This window comes from Leuresthes tenuis, unplaced genomic scaffold (genome assembly GCF_036924035.1).
Source record: "Leuresthes tenuis unplaced genomic scaffold, fLeuTen1.0.hap1 SCAF_7, whole genome shotgun sequence".
Taxonomy (NCBI): Eukaryota; Metazoa; Chordata; class Actinopteri; order Atheriniformes; family Atherinopsidae; genus Leuresthes; species Leuresthes tenuis.
Window position 1 is genome coordinate 18888790 of NW_027325361.1, and position 24373 is coordinate 18913162.

General features: G+C 40.8%; 3 protein-coding genes across 4 annotated transcripts in view; 1 reads left to right on the forward strand and 2 right to left on the reverse strand.

Annotated features, from left to right (window-relative positions):
• The window catches only part of edem3 (ER degradation enhancer, mannosidase alpha-like 3), a 461179-nt gene that overhangs the window by 98168 nt on the left and 338638 nt on the right, over positions 1–24373 (reverse strand). The gene's annotated exons all lie outside the window — the stretch shown is intronic.
• Positions 14–9890, reverse strand: crlf1b (cytokine receptor-like factor 1b). Of its 2 annotated transcripts, XM_072389698.1 has the most exons (8): positions 9809–9890; positions 7962–8240; positions 6438–6567; positions 6115–6287; positions 4447–4604; positions 3600–3768; positions 1405–1590; positions 14–562 (listed from the first exon to the last, which is right to left on the reverse strand). In XM_072389698.1, the coding sequence occupies exons 1-8, from the start codon at positions 9864–9866 to the stop codon at positions 546–548; spliced, it is 1170 nt and encodes a 389-aa protein (XP_072245799.1). In that variant the 5' UTR covers positions 9867–9890; the 3' UTR covers positions 14–545. The 2 variants fall into 2 exon arrangements, with proteins under 2 accessions (XP_072245799.1, XP_072245798.1); XM_072389697.1 differs by lacking the exon at positions 14–562 and having other exon boundaries at positions 1372–1590.
• tmem59l (transmembrane protein 59-like) lies at positions 12632–23896 on the forward strand. The gene is made up of 8 exons (XM_072389701.1): positions 12632–12934; positions 14159–14264; positions 14911–15005; positions 15231–15383; positions 20565–20670; positions 20820–20934; positions 21499–21616; positions 22445–23896. Exons 1-8 carry the CDS (start codon positions 12770–12772, stop codon positions 22601–22603), a joined length of 1017 nt encoding a protein of 338 aa, XP_072245802.1. The 5' UTR covers positions 12632–12769; the 3' UTR covers positions 22604–23896.

A 24373-nucleotide genomic window follows, 5' to 3' on the forward strand; every position in this document is an offset into this window, starting at 1 on the left:
GATGATACTCAACATTCTCAGTTGCTGTTACAGAAATATCAGCAGTGTCGATGTTTTTGTGTTGACAACGAGACGTTTTTTCATGTTTTTGATTTGCAGATGAAACCAGCACTTCACGAGTATGTCTTCCGGGACATTTCGATGCATTATGGTAATGGATGATGCCGCAGATTAATTTACGAGTAACAAAACTGTTCACTGTGAAAAGATTTCCTTCAGAGCAAGTGGTTGTTGGATAAGTTTAAAAGTATTTTGCTGTAACTGTGGGCCTAAATATTTTTTTTTTTTTGCCATTGCAAACAGATCCAACGGGCAGGTTTTGAATGTGGAAGCAGCAGAGAAAGGCTGCATTGTCTCGAGTTATCTCCCACTCAGGCCCTTTAAAACTCAAGTGAAGCCTTTATGACCGAACGCTGCAGAGTCCTTTGGGCGGGGACTTGAACCTCTCACACAGCTGGGACCCTGTGGACTAGTTGTCTGTCAGTGTCTCTTGATGTTGCTCATGAATTAAACACCACAGTGGTGCCAAGCCCCTGTGCTATGAATTATTGTCTTGTCGAATCTGAAAAGACAAAAGCAGATGGTTCTTAGATGGGATGATTCAACGAGAAAAACACTAATCACCACAACCGGTCTGTCTGGCTGCCACTTTTTTCTCTCATTCTGTCTCTGCATCATCTCTTTCTTATTCTCCGTGTAGCTCTTCCAGCCTCCATGCTATCTTGCTGTCAAGGTAATCAATGGGACCCTGTCACGCTTTGTGGACAAAGACATTACTCAGGCGACAGCTTTTGCCCTGAAAAGCAGTAAAAATCTGGAGTGTGCTGAGCTAATTGAGTCAGGTAGACAGAAGGTTTCAGAGGGTTCAAGGACTGAGCAGCAGAGGATGTGGCTGAGGGGTATGAACTCTTCCCAAAGTTGCATAAGGAAACACATGATCCTGAGGCTTTGCGTGCCATTTGGCCCGAGTTATTTTTGTGAAAGGGGATCTTCATGCCAGGGAAAAACAAAAGGAGCACATTATAGTGGGCTGTTAATGACATTTACATGTTTTTATCTCTTTGTTGTGGCCATCAACTGAAGATCAGAAGTCCACTCATTAAAATATGTAATAAAATCAGACTGCTTGACGGAGAGCATATTCCCTTTTATGCTCCCACTTCTGGGCCTGTAAAGTTTAAACCGCACATTTTACCTGATCATAAAGTGCCGACTGAAATTCCACAGAGCTCAGTTCAAGAGAAATTGTCCCTCTTTGTTTTGAAAAAAAAAATCAAAAAATGCTGACCATATGGCAAAACAAAGACAAGGTCAGAAATTCAGCTCAGAATCTGTGTGTGTGTGTGTGTGAGAGAGAGGGCAGCTCAGCAGAGATTCATAGAAAAACAAAGAGATTCTGCTTACCGACCTTGTTGCGCTTTTTGTGCGATTTCTGCAGCCACACCCGCCACTGATCGTATAGTTTGATTGACATGCCACTGCAGCCGTATGCATGTTTGCGGACCCAGCCGAGGAACTGCTTGAGTTCCCCCCGCAGGGTGGAGTTCGGTTCACCGGGCGTAGGATCACAAGAGGCTCTTTGAGGCCGCTCTGTGAGGAGGAAGAGGAAAGAGATGAGAGTCAGGATGGGAGATAAGCATCAAGGTTATAGATAGGACACGAGTGTGTGCAGATTTTACAGACTGATTACGAAGCAAAATGTCAGGATGCAACCGACATGTTTGTATTTTTTGACATTTTTCCAAGTGAATTTTTGCTGTTATGGACATGTTTGATAAATCTCTTCTAACTCTAATTTATAGTAATTCAATTTTTCACCTATTAGTTTCTTTTTGCCAAGAAGATGTAAACAAGTGACAAGACGGTTTGCATTTTGCAATGATAAAAACTCAAATAAATGTAACAAATGTAACTTTTTGGCTTCTTACTGGAAGCCATCCTTGCCAACACTCTCCTCTTAACTTCCCATCACAGATTCTCAGTAGGACTCGGGTCTGGATGCTGGCTGGGCCGCTCCATGTCTGGATTGTTGCCTGTTATTTTTTTGTTTTGTTTGGTTTTAGCAATTAAGCTCAATGGCTCTCGCCATTCACTTTCTGAAAGATTCCAGCTGCTAATACAGGTGTTATCAGCATCACATGATCTATCTATCCTATGTCACTCTACTCCAAACTCACCTTCACAGAGCTCTTCAGACAGTTCAGATACAGTTACAGGGAGTTATGGGTGAGGGAAAATACCCAAACATTTAGATTAATAGATAAAGGAAGAAAACCTGTCACAGATTCTCCAAACATGAGAAAGAAGGTTCTCTGTTCAGATTACGCAATCATTTTATGCATAGGCCATCGCTGAAAAAAATGCTTTGTGATGCAAACATTTCCAACACACCCATGAGCTTTTAGCTGTAACTGCAAAGAAAGCGGCTCAACATCTATCTTCCCAGGGTATGACATGTAAGTCAAACCGCAAACCTCCACAAGGCACTGTACTGGTATAATATCAGCATTAGCATTTTCATTTGTTAGCGTACGGACTGATGGTAACATTTGGGCTGTTGGATTTTTATTCATCCAATGAATATTTTGCACATAAAATATCCAAAACATCAAATCTTTTAATATAATCACATTTCTTTTTTCCAATATCAGTCTCTATCAAGACTTTCTTTCAAATGATATCATAAAGCTCTGGTGAAACATCAAAAGTAAAGCGATTTTTTAAATTGAGGAAGCCACTAAAGCTTCTCGGTAACACCACGGTGGGTCCTGCATTTATGATGATCTATGCTGCAGAAATGATGTAAACTGTGAAGTGGGCAACACTTTCTTTGGAACAGACTTGCTCCTCAGTGGAATGTCTTTAACTGTGGAGGTGACATGCCACATTTGGCTTCCTCTGGAGAATGTTGTCCTCTGCCACAATCAATTCTTCATGGCAAACGACAGAGCCCGATAACGACTTCCTCCCTCTGGAGAATAAATACCGCATAACCTATGCAACTCATTATCGCTCCTCCTGCTCCCAAACCTGCTTCCACTCAAGCTTTACAGGCCTTGTGTGTGCCACAGACTGACAACCAGCTTTTTTTAACTTGATCAATCTTTGAAGCAGACGACAAAAATCTATCAAATGTCCCCCTTGGTCTCTGCAGTTCTCTCTAATCCTCTGCTTGGAGATCTCTATCAAAGTATCAGGCCTATTGATGTTTAGTTTCCTCCGGCTCACATGCGGTTTGGATCTCTCTGTGCAGGATGTTGAATCGTGGATAAGGGACATTGCTTTTCTGGCTTTAATTGGCAATGAAAGGTTGATTATTAGAAAAGAACGACTGGTCAAGATTTGTGGGCATCACAGATGTTTGGGTAGCATTTAAAGGCAATTCAAGTCACGTAACTGGGATTCCTTTGAATAGTTGTCAGCTTTATTTGGCCTTTCCAGGGAACACAAGTACTATTTAGTTTGTATTTGTCTTTCTTTAAAATCATTGCAACTATTATCTAAATCTCAGTGAGGGCACATCCAAACGTATAGGTCTTACTTTGAGAGGCTGAAGTGCAACAAAGATGTTATGGTCCTGTGCTTTGTAAAGTACGTACTATCGCTTGGCGTGGAGGCAGCAGTCGCGTGGCTCCAGTCACTCCAGATGCCGGGTTTCCTGGAGCCAAAGATCCCGACCGGGATGCACCTCACTTGGACAAAATAGACTGTCCCAGGTTTGAGGCCTGCCAGCCGACATGACGTCAGATTTCCAACATCATCCACGACCTGAGAGAAGGAACAAAACGACATGTAACAGAGAAGTCAGGAATCATAAAGCACTGCAACATCAGGTGAACAGACATTTGCTGGAAAATGTTAAAAAGGAATTTCAACACGGAAGGTTTAGATATTCCCATCACACATCATCATCAAATTAATTTTGTAGAAAGAGTGCCAAAAAAGTTTTGCACGGTTACATACAAATTATTCTGTGTGCAGCACAGATTAAATGCATATTACTTGATTGGAATACTTTTGCTGAATTTTTTCCACCATCATGTTGGACGTTATTCGCTAAATCCTCCTTTTCAAATAAATGATCCAATCCCCAATCCAAAGACATGCTCCTTATATGTACACTGTTAAGAAATAATAAGATGCTTTGGGTCAAAAATATCAAAGAGGCCATTTGAAAGATCAACAGTTTCAGAAAGCTAAAAGCTCTTAGGGATCAAAGCCAGGTATCTAAATGTACCAGCCATAAATCCTAAGGGTCAAGGCTTTTATGCAAGAGAAAGATTTGATTAGAATAAAGGCACAAGCAGGAAAGAGGTTTTTGTTTATTGTTTGACAGATTTGCCAAAACTGCAGCTTGAACAGCAGCCACAGAGGTTTTACAGCTACAGAGGTAGTGTGTGTGTGTGTGTGTGTGTCTGCAGCCTTGCGTGCTGGTGTTTGGACCACCTTCCAGTCAGCTCTGTCTTCTAGTCTGTAGCGTATCTGATATTTGGCCAGAAACAGAATGTCCTTGAGCTCGGGGGGGCTGGCCCAGCGGACTGTCAGCTGGTCCTCGAGGTCGCCAACACGACTCACCTGCACGTTGGCAGGAGGGTCTGTCGTCACTGCATGGGCAAGGACAAGCATTAAAAAGCTTGTTAATATTTGATCTGCAGTGTATAGCACGAGCAAGTCTGTGGGACGGCTGAGGAGAGATTAAACCCACAGGGAATATTAGAACAATGCACGAGGCAGGCAGGCAAATACAATATCACATCATTTTCCTTAAATGCTTCGAACATACAAATTTGCTTTCCTGAAACAAATAAAGAGGTCATGCAAAAGAATTTCCCAGCAATGATAGAAAGTGTATAAATTCCTTGTTATATTGTGTTTTCTGAGGCTCATCTTCCACTGTTCAGGTGGCTGACGGACTTTGGTTCAGGTCGGTCTGTACTTCCTGTGAGAGCATGCTGTACCTCAGTCGTCATTAAATGAAACATCCACCTACTGCTATAAAGCGGTTCAAGCGCTCTCAATGAGAGAAACACGGAGGGAAGATTAAAGGGATTGCTGAATGATAGACAAAGGAAGGAACTTATTAAATGTCTCGTAAAAGTGCATCCTGTTAACCTCCGGCTTAACACATCCGTTGCTGCCTTCACTGCTGACACGCAACACTGTTTATCAGGTGCACCTTACATGTTTCAGTCAGAAAAGAGGGAGATTAATCCAGAAAAATGACTTTCTGAGCTACAGTTTCTGCTTCTGTTGCAGTGTGATGCATCATCTATAAGCCATGGTACAGCCTCTGTTATATAACAGGGATTTATAAGAGAGAAGATTCTCAGTTACGGGTTAACACCGCTTTTACTAAGGAGGCCAAGAGGCGTCGCTGTCACATGTGGGTGGGACAAATTGCAAGGTATAGCTGGCTTTTTTCAAACGTCAACAATTACATTTGAGAAACCCGAGAAGCCAGTCATGGAGAAGCATCTACTGTGCAGGTCAATTTTTACAGCAAATCAAATCATAGAGAGTTGCACCCTAAAACCAAGTGTGTGTTTCCTATATGTAGGAGATCTAAAAACATGCAAAAGAAGAGAGGAGAAAACAGCTGAGGAAAAATAAAGATTAAGAAAAAGTTTGGCTCTTTTCAATTAAAAAAAAAAGTTTCAATTGGTCCTTTTTTTTTGTACTCAAAAGAAAAAAAACTAAATGTTGCAGGATACTTGTCCATGAGGGACATATTCAGGAAATTACAGAAGGTTGTTCACATGAAATTTCAAAACACATGAAACACAGGATCTTTTTTTTTTTATGTCAGAAATTAACTAGGAATTTGCACAGTGATATTTATAGGCACAAATGTTACCTGATACACCTACAGTGTTCGTGTATAAATGAGCAGCTCGTTTTTCACCATTAAATTAACCAAACATGGCTCTTTACAATACGTTTTTTAAGTATAAATTTGGAACGTGCTCAATAATTCAGACATAAAATTGAAATCTGACCCACCATCTGTCAAAGTGTCTGTAAGCTGATGCTTTCTCCATCATATCGATTTACCTTTCACCAGAAACCCCCCACTCTAAAGAAGTTCGTAGGTAAATCTGAGACGTTCTTACTTACCTACATCGAGGATGTCCAGGGAGGTGACATCAGAGGTAGCAGAGCCCAGCTGATTGGTGGCCTCCACCCAGATCTCATATGGGGTAAAGAGGGCAATGTTGCTGGGGATGTAGCAGGAGTAATCCTGCTTCACTGCACTGTAATTTTCACACTCCTTTTCACTCCCGTACCACCTGAACAGAAAACAAAAAGGCAAACAGATTAGTTTTAAAAGCTTTCACTCAAACACACACAAAATAGCCCCCGAATATAGAATGTGTTGCAGGAGATAAACTATAGGCATCATAGACATTTTCTGTCTGTGACGTCTGGGGGGCGCTCACCTCAGTTTGTACTTGAGGGTGTATTTAGTTCGGATGTGGGTCTCACCCTTCCCACCCAGGCTCCACTTGCAGCTCAAGTCCTTGGTGTTGTGGGACCAACATGTTAAATTAACTGGTTTTTCTGGAGGCACTGGAGAAAAGTTATCAGTAGAAAAAAAAAACTACTTATAAAACTCTGACAAAACTTATACAAACTTGTGTGAAACCAATAAGCAAAATGTCATTTTCAACTTCATTTTGGACATTTAAAAGAGGAGAAATGGCACAGTTAAAAGTCTGTCCATCAGAAAATTTGACGTGTAGTTACTAACTATGTCTAAAAATCTATCATCTAATTTTAGGGCTGCGTCTTCAGTAAGTTATTTTCTGCTGAAAATGCTGCCTTCATTAAATCTTGCATTTGGATTTAGATTTTTTTCTTTCCAGATTTGGACTTATTCACATTTTTATGACATCCTGTACGGTGGCCTCTGTGAAAAGGTGTGAAAATACTTACAATCGAAAAGGACTAAAGTTAACAATGAAACCTTTTTTAACATGTCTTAAGCAAGATTAGTAAGTAACACTTTGTTCAATTTTAGAATTTTAGAATTTTAAACAGAAAAGGAAAAACTTCAGCCACATTAAGAGGTGTGAATGACTTGTCTTTGTGTTTTTTTGGCACCAGTCGTTCTGCTTTTGCCTGGCTTTGGCTTTGATGAATTCATCATTAGGATAAACTCCAGTTCCATTGACGATGCAGTGCAGCATCCATCTGGATCTTTAAGATAAATTGTAAACAAGTTTGTCAAACGCATTTATCATAACTTTAATAATCAATCATCCCATCACGGTCCTTCTTTAACATAATAAAGATACTTTACGTATATCGCTATAGCTTTTTAGCCACTATGAGTCAAGTTGTGTTTGATTTTAAAAAGTACATTTTAAAAGAAGATAATGAAAATAAAATGTCCCCAATTGATACCAGTAAAACCTGGAAGTATCCGTCACACTGTCTGTGAAAAAAAGGGAAAGATGACAAGAGGACAGCTTCTACACAATGATCATGTTCCTAAAAAATATACCTCAAAATCCACAAAAGACCACCCCAAGAGACGCAAGTTAAAGGTTTGGCCACAGCCCGCAAAGTCTCCCTATCTGAACATGACTTAAAATCTGTGGGTAGATCTCAAGAGAGCAACAGATGCAAATGACGACTGAATAATCTCACAGGAGAAGAAGACTTTTACAGGAAGAATGGATGAAAAATCTTCAAACAAGAACTTTGAGACTCTTTGACGACAAAAAACAAAAAAACTAAAAAACATTCATAGTAGAAGCTGAGATACTTTAGAAAGATAACTTTTCATTGGCAGATGGAGAAAGTAATGACTGTTAATTCTGCTAAATTAATATTAAGCACATGCTGTTGCTGTTGCGTACACTGATCGGTCAGAAAAAGCACTCTTAAAAAATGTTTTAATCAAATGATGAACACATTAACGCCTGAAAACAGGATAAAAATGTTGAGGCTCCACATACTTCCCACGTAGAGACAAGAACCAGCCAGGATGCTTCCATCTGCTCCGTGACACACCAGGTTATCTCCAGACTGCTGCCAGGATCCATTGAGGCTGTGAAGGGTGACACTCAGAGCGCTGGAGGACACCACCCTGTAGGTACTGCCGGACAGACGCGCCCCGTTCAGCGTCCAGTACAATGTGCTGGCGTGGAGGCTGAGGTCAGAGCTGAGTGTGCACGTGGCTGTCAGACTGGAGCCAATGCGCAGAACGGGATCCTGGGGGGATATCACGGCGACATCTGGGTGATTGACACACACAAAACAGCTTTAAGGCCGAGCTGGTTTAAAAATGATACATTCTCTTCAAGCATGCTATACTTATCCATTTTGTTTTATTATTGTTGAGAGCATGCAAAAAGTCTTCTGCTTTCATAGGATTTTATTGTTAATACTGCTATCTTTCAAATGCACCTCAACTTAACATATCTTCTCCTGCTGTTCTTGAAAGACTTCATATTCTCGTGAGCTGGAAAATCCAGTAAATTGCAGGCAGAATTGCAGACTTTCAGCTCCCTGTGAAAGCTGTGAACCGCACAGCGCCTGAGGTGGAACTGCATCTTTTCTAAGAACAAGTCATTAGAGGCAAAATTTCAGGCTAACCATATGAGAATTGTTTGTGTGTGTATCAGTGTTTTTGTTTCAGGGAGCACAGCAGCAGCAGGGCACCACAACAAAGCAGCAGCTAAGCACATATTTATGACCCCATAATGAAGTGGATTTATGAAGCCTGGGTAGGAGAACTCAGAAAGGTCACCCTGGTTTGTCAATAAAATCCTTGAATGTTTTTCCATACCGCGACCCCTCTGAGGCAAAAAATTTGCCCTCGTGATTGATGCCCATGAAAATCCCTTCGCTGTGTCTTCAGACTGGTACACATTACAGTATTTGGGGTTTTATTGACCACGCTACAGGTGGGTGGCAGGTCAGCTCTCTAGCATGTCTCACCACACTTTTTCCAACCTCCGCAGATTTAGCAGCACTTAATGTGAAAAAGCGTTGTGTAGTGGTGAGAAATTTTTGAAAGGATGAAAAATACAGAGGTCATTTCTTGGTCCTGTGATAATAAATCTGCATTCTGACAACTTTTCCATGCAGCAGTGCTCATGAACGCTATTCAAATGAATCTCACCAGATACTTCACAACCACCTCTAATAGGCCTTGTTCTTTATGTAGTTCACCATAAGGTACAAAGTCACTCCTAAACATTCCATGTAGATTTATTTTAGTCTGAAATTACACAGTTAGGCTATAACTTATCATGTTTTAAAGGACAAAAGTTGACTACAATGTGAAATACCCTATTTTTCCTCTCAATTTTAGGCATCCTAAGATATGTGTCAAATCTATAAACAGGCATCTCATCTGCCGTCTTTTGTGTGTATAAGTTAACTCTGAACTGTACTGAATTTTTTGTTATGTAGCTGTCCTCTGTGACCTGCATTAAACACAAACACAAAGTGCTTTGTCCACAAAGTTTCTGAGTTATTCTTTTGACATTAAAGTGTATCGATAATACAATATGAAATAGGAATTTCACAGTACAGAGGATTTTACCAAGAAGTTATTGCACATGTAACTTCATGTTTTTAAAAGTGGGACTGAGATGAGCCAAGGAGGCAGCGCCAAAGAATAAAACAATAATCCCAAATTAAGGGAGTTACATTCACTTTAAACACAGATGCTTTTTTAAGCATTAACATCACATTAAGAACAACCGTGCGCATCACATCCTCTGCTGTCTACATCAACAGAAACAGGGTGAAGTACGGAAGGTTGCCCATCAGTCTGTTAAAGTTATGTACTTACGTGTCAAGGAGAACAGCACAGGTGGGACAAGGAGGAGCAAAAACATGAAAGCAAACATGGTTTATGATCTTGTTTTCCTTTTTTTCCCCTATTTCTGTACTTTTATAGTTTCCACATTGGACAGCAGACACGGAGACGTAAAGCTGAAGGACCTCTGCAGCTTCACAGATTATAACAAATGTTGAAGCTTCCGTGAAAGAGCGAGCTTGCGGCAGGCGGTCTGAGGAAACACAAGTTTCACCTCGTTGTGATTCCAGTGCGTCTCCGCAGCAGCTACAACACTCAGGTTCATACTGTTTTGCTCCTCCCTTGTTTTCCCACACAGTCACAAGTCATTAGTGTTCCCGAGCTGGTCCCCTCCCAAGTACACACACACTAAGAACACACCCACGCCCACAAAGCAAGACACACTTCAGGCACAACATTTTATTCTCTGTGCTTTCGTGATTTGTAACCGAAGGTAAGCTGCTTTCAATGTAGTGATGACACATTTGATAAAACCTGCAGGATCAATGCAACTGCAGGCCGACTGTTTACCATAAATGTATTTTATATCCAAATAGATGCTCCACGCATAGTCTGAATTTAATCAAGTTGTGCTCTGTTAGTGCTTCACAACTCGTGAACCATTTATAATTTCCCATATTTGTAATAAATCTGAACGAGCACATCATTAGATTTTTTGTATCAGTCCCAGATAAAGAGAGGCCATTTATGAAAATGAGACAAAATTAGTCTATTTGTAAAAGGCAAACATAGGGAAACATTAGTTCTGAGTACATTTTATCAACTTTAAATAAACATTTAAGGTAACAGTTGATCATCCTGCACATGAGTTTTAGGAGTTTGAGTCAATTCCTTCATACTGTACAGCTCTCGCTCTGAGATGTTGGTGGATTTTCCCCATATGAACCTCTTGCGTCAGGTCCTTCCAAGTAATTTCTATTGGATTCAGTGCAGGACTTTGACTTTATTATTCCTGAGCATTAACTTTATCTTGCTTTAATTATTCTCTGGTGAACAGCTGGAGTTTTTAGGGTCGTTGTCTTGCTGCATGACGCATTTTTGGTTGAGATTTAGTTTGCAGGCAGATGTCTTGAGAAATCCCTTTAGAATTAACTGTTAAAATTCAGAAATTGTTGTTCCAACAATTATAATATGCTGTCCTAACCACAGATTCAGCCAAACAGGCCCAAACCATGATACTACCACCACTGTGTGTCAGAGATGGAATAAGGTCCTTATCTTCTTATGGAGGGATTATCTTTGTCCATGTTCTCATGGTGAGACACGACAGGCAAATTGTATTTAATTCACCATGGAACTTTCCCACAATATCCTTTACATTTATACATATAAACAGATGAATCATCTAATGAAATATTTGTTAATTTAGGCTGAAAGAAGACCATTGCTTGAAAAATCTGTTGTTATGTAACATGAGTCACTTCAAACCAAAATATTCTACTTTGGTCTTATTGATGCACTTTGTATTTTTCTAACAACCCTCTGGCTTGTCCACATGATGGTGACAGCAAGGCAGCAATGTTCTTTTAGGTGAGAATCATTCTGAACACCAATGTTTGGGGTATTTCTGATGACACATGAAAATCAGTTGCATTCAGTGTTAGAGGGGCCACTGGTTACACAGAGCTTACACTGTGTTCCTGTGGCACACTTTGTGCTTGGGGTGTTCTTTGTTTGGTTGGCCATTCCTGAGGAGCATAACAATGGCCTTGAATTTCCTCTTTTTGAGCACAGTTTGTCAGACCGTGAACTAATGGAGCCTAAAACTCTATAGAGAGGGATTCTGAGAATTCAAAGATCATTAAAAAAAAACACATGAGGATAACAAACGTGTTGTGAGGATCTCACCTCGGCAAATCCTTGTTCCTCAAACAAAATGAGATGCTCACACACTCACACCTGGCTGTCATCTCACTAATTGAAAACACCCGATTTCACCTTCAACTCAACACCTAATCCTTTAGACTTGCATTTTACCACTCAGGTGTAGCTTTTTCTCAACAGAGAAATTACCAATTAAAATATTGTTGTCACATTTATAGAACTGTGTTAGATGTACTTTGAGGACTGTAAAAATCTTGTGGTGGTTTAGGTCAAGTTTAGTCAGAAACGTTGAGATTTCTTCCAAACTTGAAAGCCCCAGGATGGTTTAATTTGACTTGAGTATTTTCATTGGGCTAGTACAACAATACTTTTTCTTTATAGGTTACTACCTTCTTCTCTTTTCTTGAATTTTTGTTTAGTTTTTTTGTTTGTTTAAATGCATTTTGCATTTACTGTAGGAAAACTGTGAATCCTGTAGTTTTACAGAAGTAAAGTATGTGACCACTCTAAAGCTTGTATCTAAAAAAGATCAAATTAGCCCACGAGATGGTATCAATATAATGTGCACATTATCCAATCATGTTGAATATTCACTTTTTAATCATTTTGCTTACCTTTTAAGCTCAGAATACACTTCGAGCTCAATCTAAATGAAGTTTCCACAAGGTTATTTTCTCTCTGGGTCATTTATTTCTCTTTCTGCTGAAGCCCACACTTGTTCCAGTAGGATCTTTACATCATCTGATAATTGCAACGTTAATAATTCATGGGCTGTCAGTGCTGCAACAAACGGCCCATCTGCCCGCGCCGCGCGGCACATCTGCCACCCGCAGTTCGGCCTTTTTCAACTGTCTCCCAACATTTTATGAAAGACATCAGTGCGACAGTCTGCTCTGCAGTGAAGGCTCCTCTGCAGGTTGAGTTCGAAGAGGAAAGGCGCGTGCGTGATGATGATGATGCGCGTGACGCACGCCTTGAGAAGAGGCAGTTCAGCCGAGCAGCAGACAGGACCTGGGTTGAGGCAGCAGCATCCGCACCAGCAGCGCCGCCACAAAGGGAGTGCAGTGCAGGTTGAAGCTCGACTCTCCGTTCTTCTCTTCAGGATTTCAGATGCTCCGGTTCGGCGGCAGGATGTGCGGCTTTTCGGCCTTGCTCTCGGTGCTCCTTGCCGGGCTCGTAGCGGCGTCCTCGGATATGTTTGACAACCAACTGGGCGATATCAATTACTGCAAAAAGCAGTGCCAGCTCACCATCAAAAACAAAAGCCCCGCTAAAGTAAGTGATTCCTTTTTGCTGGAAGGTAGGCAGTTTTTTTTTTTCATTTATTGACAGCAAGCGGACGTCGTTATGTTGATGTAGCTAATCTATCGCCAACTAAATAAAAAGGCTCACAGTCGTTTGTTTTTTGGCATAAATAAAAGTCGGTTTTGAGGTAAATGTTATAAAAATAAACACGTTTGGATTCGTGCGTAACGACGCGCTGGCTTCGATTTTTCGCTGCATCTCCTTGGACGCTACGGCGCACAATTAGGCCGAAAAGATGCAGCTCATTTTGGTCTGCACCTCAAGGGCTAGCCCGAGATGTGTACCTGCTAAACACTGCGCCTTTTCGATTGACATTTTCTCAGTTTGCAGGCGTAATGGATGATCTGGAGGAGCAGTGAGACTATTTATGAAACATTTAATGACTGTTTACGCGACATCCTTCCGCTCAGACAAGGCCAGGCTGGACCAGACCGGAGCAGAACTGGAGATAATCGGTCGAACATTTCTATGACTTTCTTTGGTTTAGAGCGTTGGCTAGTTTTGCAGTCTCTGTTTTTTTTTTTTTTTTAAATTGCCACCACCTCCTCCTGACACCCCCCCCCCCCTCCCTCCCCCTCCTCCTCCTCCTCTGCTGCCTTCAGGTGTGGTTCAGACATCCCGCAAGGCAGCAGGAGCAGAACTGCAAAGCGGATCTCGGTCACCTGCTTGAGGACTGTGATAGAAAACAAGGAGCTTCCTTATATATGTGGAGTTTTGGGCTGATCGTGGTCTTCAGACGTGGCAATCACCTCATGGTTAAGGGATGAACATCCCATTCTCAGCTTTGCTGCTTGTGTATCATCAACGAAGCGCAGAGGAGATGATGAAAAGACTGCAATAAAGCGTCCATGGTGACGGTCAGGCAGCCTCTTTGTCTCTCCGGCTCTCATCAGAGGGCGCTGTTTTCCCGTTTTGCTAAGAAATTGAGACATGATGTAAGGAAGTAAAGTATTGTGTGCTCCTTTTCCCACCACCACAGTTCAGAACAACTTGCTCATTATCGTCGGTTTTAATTGACGGTGACGAAAAGCCTTGTGACAGGCCGTAATATGACAGCTGCACCGTGTTATTCAGATATGCCATGACCCATCTATGTCATATTTACAAACAAGGTTATGGGGAGTTTATGCAAGACTACTGAAGCCCTCTCTAATTTTGTACTCCCCTTCTCCCCTCTCTCTGGCTGGCTGGTAGGACTCCATAATGAATGCCTGTCACCGCGGCTGTCGCCTCTACTCCATCTGTCAGTTCGTCAATGGAAACGCGGGCTTTAATACCAGCAGGGAGGAGTGCCAGGGAGGTGAGTCAGTTTGTCTGGACTGTTTCAATGAGTTTTGTGGAGTTACACTTCAAAGCGGAAGATGCCGAGGCATGTGCCACTATGAAATTGTTGTGGTCAAATAAAATGAAAGGGATTTTATTTTTGTGGATGAAAGGGTTTCTTGACAAAAGCAATTTGCAGCTCCATCAGATTATGTTCGCAGGGCTTTTGGACCAAAGAAGACTAACATCAAAGTGCCGAACACCTCAGCTCTGGCAAAGATTGCTGTGTTTCCTGAAAGCAGGCAGGCTCAGAGGGTATTTTCTGGGCGTTAGACGCTATTTGCCCTGTTTGAACTGCTATATTGGAAATCAATGATGTGATTTGCCTTCCAGACAGCAGGTGCCCATTTGGCCCTCTGTTTCAATAACGACAATGTGGATTGAATTGGCTCTGCAGGGGACAGCAGACACAGCATCTCCCTAGCAGCTTCATCTTTTGCCCGTACCTGTTTTCTTTTTTCCATTTTGTGCTCAACCTAGCTAGCTGTAGAGCCCCACACTTTACACTCTTTCATACTCATTCTTTCTCTTTTTATTCCTTCATCTGAACTGCCTCTTCTCCACCTTTTTAAAAAAATTTTTTATGTAAAGCTTCACAACTGTCCCCCTCTCTGTCTCTGTAGCCTGCCAGGAGGCATACATGAAGCTGCTGGAGCAGGAGGCCTGCTGCACCGGCTGTGCCAGCCAACCCTCTGAACCTGAGATCAAGAGGAGGAAGGTGAGGAAAGCCATTCTGCGCTCCATAAATTCACACACAGGCATAAACACACTCACACACTTCTGCAAACATCCACACGGTGAATGATGCTATAAGGCAAATGATGATGCAAAGAGTGTCTAAATATTGATTTTTAGAAACACCAACGTGTGCACATGCAGGAGTGCGTCCAAACACAAGTCAGTGCTTTCACGTGCAATAGCATGAGAGCTCTCCATTTTGCAGCTGAGGGCCATGACTCTGCGCCCAAAACCCCCTTCTGTGATGGAGGCTGTGTCCAGCTGGTGCAATGACATTGTCAGCTCTGCGCAGAGCTTCATCTCCTCCACCTGGACCTTCTACCTGCAGGCTGACGATGGCAAGGTCGTGGTTTTCCAGGTAAGACCAAACCAAGGCTACATCCACATTCTCATGTTTTCATTTTGAAACAGAATTTTAAAACTGTTATGTCTGATTTGAAAGGTTTACATTTTGAGACCTTAGTAACGGTGAATATGAATAAACAGAAGATGATTAACATACAAAAAATGCATTAAAGGGAGAAAAATGGCACATATCATGGTAAAGTATGGTGACTGTAAAGACCTCAACATATGATTCACATACATCAAATTATTCATTGACCCATCTTGTCCTGTGGGGCGCAATCATGAGATAGACCCCCTCAAAGGATCTTTGTATTGATTTTCTTTAACGGGGCAAGGGAACCTAAACTATGCGACAACATCTTTGTCAACTACAAACAGCAAATAATAAAAAGTTAAACTTGTCAGACACTGTTCTAAAAGGCTTTCAGTAAAAAGAAAGTTTTAAGAGGGGATTTAAAAGTAGCTGGAGACTTAGTTCCATTATGTGGGAGCTCTAATAGCTCAAGCCTGAGATGTGGGAATAATCAGCAGGGTTCTCTCTGTGGGATCTCACTGTTCTGGAGTGCACATACCTGGTCAATAAGTCTGAAATGTATTTAGAGGCCAGGCCTTTAAAGGCTTTAAAAGTGAACAGCATGGTTTTAAAATCAATGCAAAATTTAACAGGGAGCACAGGAGGAGATGTGTCCAAGCCTCTTTGTTCCAGTAACATTTGTGGCTGTAATGGTTTGGACCAACTGGATACGATAGAGGAAACTCTGTCTGAAACCACAAGTGTGGTGTTGACTGGGCAATAGTAGATAAAACCACACAGAACAGCTGAGCAATTTACCAGTTTAGAGTCAAATATTACTCCTAGAATCCTAACTGTATTTTTGAAACAATTTGACCGAAGATTAGCACCAATAGAGCTGATCGCATTAAGGAGACTAAACAGAAAGACCTCCAATTTAATAACACTGAAACGGGTTTGGCTATGATGTCAGAAAAATAAGTTGAGTTACTCTAGCAATGCAAACAACTCCACCATCCCATAAGGATGGTCTCTGAGAACTGCATTGCAGACAGCAGCAGCATTTCAGAGAGAGAGAGGGAGACAGAGAGAGAGACCTCCTCCTTGTTGTCCACTCATTGGGCCATTTAGAATAATATGCTCTGCAAGATTGTCTGCATTTAAGGATTTATTGTATTTTGTCTGCTCATGTTATCTCATCACTATGAATATTGGTCTTTGGATACAAGTTCCCTTTTAAAGAATATCCCTCATAGGTGATTTCATCTAGCAAAATCCTAGCCACCTCCCATGATTTGACACATCATCTGTTTTTAATTGGGGGTTAAAAGCAAGCCAGCAGACCATGATAGATTGTTTGATGGGGTAACGTCTGCTTCCTGTGTAAAATTGTGAAATATCATCTTAACTATATGGTGCTGTGGAGCTTGGGCCTGTGCCAAAAGATATCAATGCCCATTTCAGAGTCGGTGCATCTGTGCAGGTTGAGTGAGCAAGGGAACACAGCGGGTGGGGAAGATGTTATTGAATGCTGGGAACGACAAATTCTTTTTTAAATTTTTTTTTTTCTCTACACCACTTTAATTGTTTAGAAATGTCCTTTTAAATGATGTCACATCCCTCACTGCCCCCTCACTGCCATGCATTTTTGCTAATCATGGAAAGGCTGACTGTGGTGAACCACACTACAAGATTCAGGAGAATATATTGCTGAAAATAAAGTTTTGGATGTGACAAACGGACATTCCGAAGTCAATTTTGGAAATTGAGAAGCTGGACTTAAAGAGCGTGACACACAACAGTGGTATGCAGCTATGAAGTTTAGCTGAAAGGCTGGGAAATGGCTGATCATTTTAGCACTGATCCAGAACATCTTCCCATTGGCAGCTTTTTGTGATCTTTCATGAACTACGTAACCTATTTCACAGAAAAATGTACACATTTATCCTGTTACGTTGTGTTGTTTGGTGTCTTTTCAAGTGTTGAGAGAGTAAATAGACTGTAGCTTTTCCAGAAGTGAGAGGCTTTTTGGATGTTTTTAGGAACATTTTGCAAAAGTCAATACCGAAAACCACCTATACATTAAAGTTATAATCAGATTTGGTCAGTTTAGCCATCAGGCTACCCACTCATATCCTCCAAATTCAAAACCTGACCAGAAACCTGCATCTACGTCAAGGGTTTTTCTGTTTGGATAAGTGACAACTTGATGGCAATTTTAGCAACATAATTAAAGGGTTCAGTAGGAAATTATAGTATTTATGCACCCTAACCCATATACAAACACTTCAGTATGAAAGAGAAGTCTCTTATATGAGGAAATTCACTGTTGGGTATAAGAATCTGTGTGAAACTGTGCTGTAATGTTCCACATTGTACAGTGCAATGCATCAAGCTAGAGACATGAAATTAGAAACATTTCTTTTGGACGTGGTGATGGATGTTTGCTCTTTTGTGGTAGTGACATGCAGACTGAAGCAGCGAGGGGGAGCCAGCCTCAGCGGTGCTGTGAGGAGAGTGTCGGGCCTGTGTTTAGTGGGAAGCTGGCAAGCTGCCACCAATCTGACAGATTGACTCATTGAGTGTTAAAACAACAGAAAAACTCCAACTAAGTTGAGGGACAGCGGGGGAGTGGGGACTACTCGCCAGCATTGGTTGAAATACAAATTGCATGGATATCCCAAAAGAGCTGACGGTCCACTTGCATCCATCGCTCTAGGTGTCGTAATGTTTTGAAAATAAATGTGCTTCTTCAAGCAACTTTAAAACAAGTTGGAGGGGACCAGTGATCGGCCGGTGGCAGTAGTTTATAGGGATGGTGCGAGTCACTTACTTTTAGGTCACAATTGAGAACCTTATTGAGGGTAAAACTTGTCATTTTAAAGGAAAACCTTCTCATCTTGGTCCATGACATTATGACTCCATGACTGTGTCTGCAGCAAAAGTGAATAGATTAAAGACCTCTAACAGCTCCTGCAGAACAAATTGACCTTTGTGCACAGTCGAATGTTAGCGATATCTATGTTATATACCTATATGTATATCTTACTTAAAGGAATTGACCGAAGGGCACCACCAGGAGTGGAGCCTGTGGCTTAATTTGACTCAACACAGGAAAACTCACCCGACACGGAATGGATTGACAAATTGATTGTTGGTGATTACGTCAGTGATTCTCCACTAAATTAATTAAAAAGGAGACCTATCCCCTTTTTCACAAGTTGACTCGATTATACTGAGGCCTTAATAAAACGTCTGTGACATACTTTGGTCAAAATAACGATACTATACAGCAACTCCTTTCTCAACCATTAATTTTACATTTCTGTTCCATTGGGCCCTTCCACCCTGCCACTCCACTCCAATCTGCCACTCTCTTCCTCAGGATCTGCCTCTTTTGAGATCTGTAGTACTTAATAACCCCAGAAGCATGTTATTATGGTGTGAGAGTGCAGACCACTCACCCAACTGATAGAAAAATACTTGACTGGCTTTTTTTTTTCTTCTCAAATACTTACATTAGCCTTGCCTGCAGTTCATACATGGACAGCTGGTAGTCAACTGATCCCTCTTTTAGATAATTCTCATCACCATTCACGTGTTGAACTGGCCCAAGTTAATTTCTGTGTTTTGTTTATATGTATTGCAGCTAAATGTAAGAACTGTGTTTGTTTGGCTGCCACTGAAGCTGTAATGACGGTGCGTTCAGTGACAAATGTGGAAATTTGAACTACTAACATTGGCTTAAAAAAAGAAAAATTAAGACAAAAAAATAGCCATAGGTGTCAGCTGTCCTTGGTATGGAAATATAAAATTAAACAAGGCATTGATACTATTGGCCGATTTCTAGTATAACCAATAGTGAGGTTTGTTGTTGAAAACAAAACTAGAAGCAAAGGCAAAATTGTTTCAACTTTCAAAGTAAAGCATCAGCTGAAGTTAAAGCTGGGCAGAGATGAGTAATTATGCATGACACTGTAAATGACACAAGTTTCCCTTTTTAAATCTGAACGACTCCCCGAATGAAACTTTAAAAAAAAAAAAATTTATAGACATATGGGGTCTAAAACAAAATGTCAGGGTTGTGCTTGTTCTGAGTTTTTTTTTCTTTAATGTTGCCTGGTTAGCTTTGGTTTAGTTTGGCTAAAAAGTTGGTTCAAATTTCAGTTAGACTGTGATGGAGACACGAGAGATTATTAAAGATGCAAATCTAATGAAGCTCACAAACGGTTTAACAGTGACATTGTGGGAGATCTGTTCATTAAAGAGCTGGTGTGCTGTAATCGGATTCACTGCAACCCTCCGCCCTTTTTAGTTTTTTGTTCAGTCTGAAAGTTGGATCATTTCAGTCTGCAGCGCACGAGAATTCAAACCCCTCACATCTACTCTCTTAGCTCCCCACACTTGACACTGATGCTACATCTGGTTTCAATGCATTTGGTCTGAAACTGTGCTTACTCTGGGTAATAAGCTCAGCTGTGTCATAACTTTTTCATTTAGTGGATTTAAGGTGTTTTGGGAAGCAAACTAACCAACCATATCTCTCATAAAGTACAAAATGAAACCGAGCAGAACCCACATTCCAGCATCATATTGTATCACTCTGCAAGAAATTCCAAAGCCACGTAAGTACCAGAATCGATGAATATTTGGGAGGATGCTACTGCTACTGCAATGGGATATGCTTCACTCTTTGAAAATAGGTGTGAGTGTGTGTTGTTTTTGCTGACTGCAGCTGCTGTTGTTGTGGAAGGAGGGTCAGCAGTGGGGCGTGGGGTGTGGATCCTCTTTTAATGAGCTCTCTGGATGAACCAGAAACGCTGCACATATTTTACACATAGTGATGGCAGTCTCGATGTTTGGTTGTTATCAGCTGGATATCTTGTTTTAAATAAGTCCAGGAAGTAATGGTTGATATGGAGGGGGAAAAAAAAACCTGTCTGGGATCAGAAATAAGTGGTGTGCTGAAAAATTAGTTTTTCTTTTCTTGTTAAGAAGACGGTGAACGAGGAAAAAAACATTTGTGTAACTCATTTGACAAACTTTTTATTTTTTATTTATTTATTTTAAAGAAATTAACTTGAATATTCTTTGTCTATTTAATGGGGGATGTTAATTACTGAAATGTGACCCCAACCAAAAAATTGACACATTCTTTTTATTTTTACTGCTCCTCAGAGCCAGCCAGAGATGGAGTACACTGTGCCTGAGCTGCAGGCTCCTCGATCCAACGTAGCGGACAAACCCTGGCCTCAGGTCCACTCTCACACCCAGAGACCCCATGGTTAGAGTTTGCACATTTGCAAAATCAGGTTTATTATGTCACGCATGACTTGTACAGCATCCTACTGCAATAGTCCATCATTGTGCTCTTGATCAAAATGGCATTGAAATGATTTGTAATTTTTTATTTTTTTTTTTCCCACCTATGAGGTGTGAGGGGGCATGGTGACAAAGGAGCTACCAAAGCTGCAGGCAAAGGGAAGCACTCCATCCAGCACACAGAAGATCCCACAGCTGAGCACGACTTCCTGGGCTGCATGTCAAGGTCGGCAACCATTTAAGAAAATCAAAGCGTTAAATGACTCAAACAGAGTCTTGGTCATAATGTTAGCTTATTTAAGCCATTTTCTAAAAGAAAAGTGTCTTTGCAGATGAAATCTAATATCTAATATCGCCATGAAAATATACTTGTAGTGTTGTATCTTGCTTAAGATGCTAATTCACCACAGCTAACATGTCTGCTTTGTAATATCAGTTACTGTTAGATTTACAATACCACCCTACTAACTGCATTACTTTATGACGATATTGTAACTGACGAAGATGGATATGGACGTGATTATGACTGAGCTCATCCTCCTCCTTTTTTTTTTTCTTTTTTTTTTGTCTGATGAAACCAAATCCAGTTTCACACCTTAGTCTGAGCAGTAGAAAAAGAATGGAAATAAATCTACTATAGCGCTAATTGTTTACGACATGCAGGTACATGAGATTTTTTATGGTGCATTTATTTGTTAAGGAGAGTTATACAAGATGATGCAACATTTCAAGCTGTCCTCATTCTGACTCCAGTTTCCCTCTGTTCCCCTCCTTGTCTTTTGTTCCCCAGACGTTCGGGCCTCCCACGATGGATTTTAGCTGCTTGTCTCTTCCTGTCCATCATGGTCATGCTGTGGCTCAGCTGTGCCAGCCTCGTCACCGCACCAGAGCAGCATATCAAGACGCAGGTACACACTCAGAATAAAATGACTCTATTTCGTCACCTGCTGTACTTGTCTGCTCTGTTTGGGGAATTGCACCTGTGGTTTCTGATTGTTTTTATCATGGATGTGCACCCATATGGAGCACTCCAAAATGACACCAATCCATACCTGAACAGGAAAAAACGTTTTAATCTGAACACGGCAGTTATTCTTAAGAGGCAGATAATATCCGATTCTTATCTGCTTTTCCAATCCGCAGTAGCTAGAATGCTGTATTATGTTTTTTTTTTTTTTTTTTTTTTTCCTTTCAGGGGATTTAATCCCCTCGCAGCCTTCTGAGGTGTATTTTATCTGCAATCATTTCAGTCACCTGCTCTGTCAAATATTTGTTAAGCCGTATGTTATTCTTGTGATAACCTTGTGTAAATCTTATCCTACCAAGCTGTAGCTAAATAACCACACGTGTCTTTTGCTGTAGTGAATTTTATTAACGGTTGCTGTATTTCGCAACATGGTTAATTTATAGGTTGCGCAACAGAAATCGCCATCAGCTCATCAACAGATCATCATCAGATCTGTTAAAAGATATTACACAGAAAAACTGAAGCTGTCTACTCCCATCAATCCTCTTTATATCCTCATCAAACTCTGGGTTACCAGGGCAACAGATGTGTGTGCCTGCCTCTTTCTAAGAGGTCTAAGAGGGGATTTTTAAATTACCACAGTTGACAAAGTTATGGCAGAAACTGTCTATGAAACCATGTGAAACTTAAAGTTGAGGTGAGGTATGAGCTTGTGCCTTTTCACCTGTTATCGTCACTCATTTGGTCTTTGTTTTTGTTTTTTTCTCAGCTGAGTATTAATGGAGATAAAGAGTTTCTGGAGCATGTCCACAAGGTCAACCCATACCATCTGAGTCCCATGATCGCTGTCACCGTGAAGCAATCAGAGGAGATTCAAGAAGCAGGGCCACTGCCGGTCAAAGTTGACCTCAACAAAACGTGTGTCTAGCAAAGAGGAATTGCAGAGCTGCCGTTTTGTTTTCCTTGGTAACCGTGTCTAAACTATGTGGCGAGTCGGTGACACAAATGCATCACGCCCCTCAATCAGTCAGCAGAATTTTTACATATTCCAAAAAAGCATGGCACCCTTCTGTCATTTTTAGATGTTCAACATCTTTTGAATTAGTTACACATGTCAGGCAAGTCATTTCCTTGTACAGTTCAGATTTCTGAGAGTACATCCTCGGCTTGTCATTAATGATCCGCCTGCTCGTTGCTTATTGATTAGCCGGTGCTGTTGTCACAGAGCCATACACCAGACAAGCAGAAAGGATAGATTACAGCTGAGAGCTCTCCTGTCATTTTTTTTTCCATGTCTGCTTTGAACAAATACAGTGACTCATGTTAGATTTAATTTTCCTCGTTCTCATAGTGAGTTAGGGTTAATTAAAGCAGCTCAGTCGGAGCACAGAGATAAAAGAACTCAGAGAATGGAAAGGGAAATGAATGAATGGAGAGCAAAATACTTGATGGTGCAGTAGGAAACAAATACTCGAACTCATAGTTTATGATCTGTTTTACATAATCAGAGTTATGAGTTCTTTGGAAGTAATGCCTACACAAATGGCCCAAAAATTGAAAACGATCTTCTTGACGGAGTTCTCAGGTGAGTAATCCTCAACAGCGAAACTAAAACTAAATTAGCGTCTCTTGTAATCTAATTCCTGTGTGTTTGCATGCATCTGAAACTGCACACACTCATCTGTGGAGAACATATTCAAACAACTGGAACTGGGCGTGCTGTGTGAGAATGAGCGAAGCTAAAACCCTTATTTATTTTCTTTTGAATCATCCACAGGAGTTATCAGTTGAATATTGTTACTGAAGTGCCATGAACAGTTGACGCATCATACATGTGTAAATGCTCTGTGTAAAATAATTTCAACACAAACTGGAGGGGAGACATGCTGGAGGAAGTTGCACCTGTTGCTATTATATTGTTATTATGATTATGAACATTATTATCTTATGGCTCTTATATCACTTAGAGTTTGTAGCTGTTACATGTGCCATGTGCTTTCTAATAGCTGACTATTTTGTATATCCTAGGAGCACATACTGAAGGATAACCCCTGTAATAATGTGTAATGCAAAGCTTTTAACATAGACCTTTGTTATTGGACTAAGTTGCACAGTCTTAGAGAAGATCTTCTGTTTTCCTCTCAGTGCTTTTGATGTCCTGTAATGCTCTCTTTTAACCCAGGCTATGTAGACGATAAACTGTGCATGCAAGTGATTATTATTATTTTTTTTATATATATTTTTTTTTAAAGTTTATCCTAACCGCACACCATGCCAGTATGGCACAGCTCTACTGTAGACTTGTGATTTTTCTTTTTTTTTGATCTGTTCAAATGTTCAGTAAACATTGAATAGACTGTGTATTGATGAATGATAGCATCGTCATGGTTTACAGGGAGGATTCTTGATTTTAAAAAGCCATCCAATCAATATATGTACTGGTTCAAGCTGAGGGTATCTCAAAAAGGACGATGACATGAATTTCAAACTGTATTCTTTCCTTTTTATCTGTTTATTTTCAGTTAAATGATACCTACAACATGATGAAATAAAGGGTTTCCATTGTAAATAAGAGATAAAAGTGCTGTTTTTTTTCAGTCGGAGAAATATTTAGAATATACAGCCGACTCATATGATAAAGCATAGATTTTAGTGTGGTGGTGCATGTGAAGCCTGCTTCACATATATAAACTTAAAG

What these genes read in the sequence shown, in the direction of transcription:
- crlf1b (XM_072389697.1), bottom strand. Translation starts at nt 9,866, where the DNA reads ATGTTTGCTTTCATGTTTTTGCTCCTCCTTGTCCCACCTGTGCTGTTC. An exon ending in AAGACAGAGCTGACTGGAAG is followed by an intron (nt 3,769 to 4,446) that starts GTGGTCCAAACA and finishes TCCTTCTCTCAG; the next exon opens with GTCGTGGATGATGTTGGAAA. An exon ending in TGCCTCCACGCCAAGCGATA is followed by an intron (nt 1,591 to 3,599) that starts GTACGTACTTTA and finishes TCCTCCTCACAG; the next exon opens with AGCGGCCTCAAAGAGCCTCT.
- tmem59l (XM_072389701.1), top strand. Translation starts at nt 12,770, where the DNA reads ATGCTCCGGTTCGGCGGCAGGATGTGCGGCTTTTCGGCCTTGCTCTCG. An exon ending in AAAACAAAAGCCCCGCTAAA is followed by an intron (nt 12,935 to 14,158) that starts GTAAGTGATTCC and finishes GCTGGCTGGTAG; the next exon opens with GACTCCATAATGAATGCCTG. An exon ending in AGCAGCATATCAAGACGCAG is followed by an intron (nt 21,617 to 22,444) that starts GTACACACTCAG and finishes TTTTTTTCTCAG; the next exon opens with CTGAGTATTAATGGAGATAA.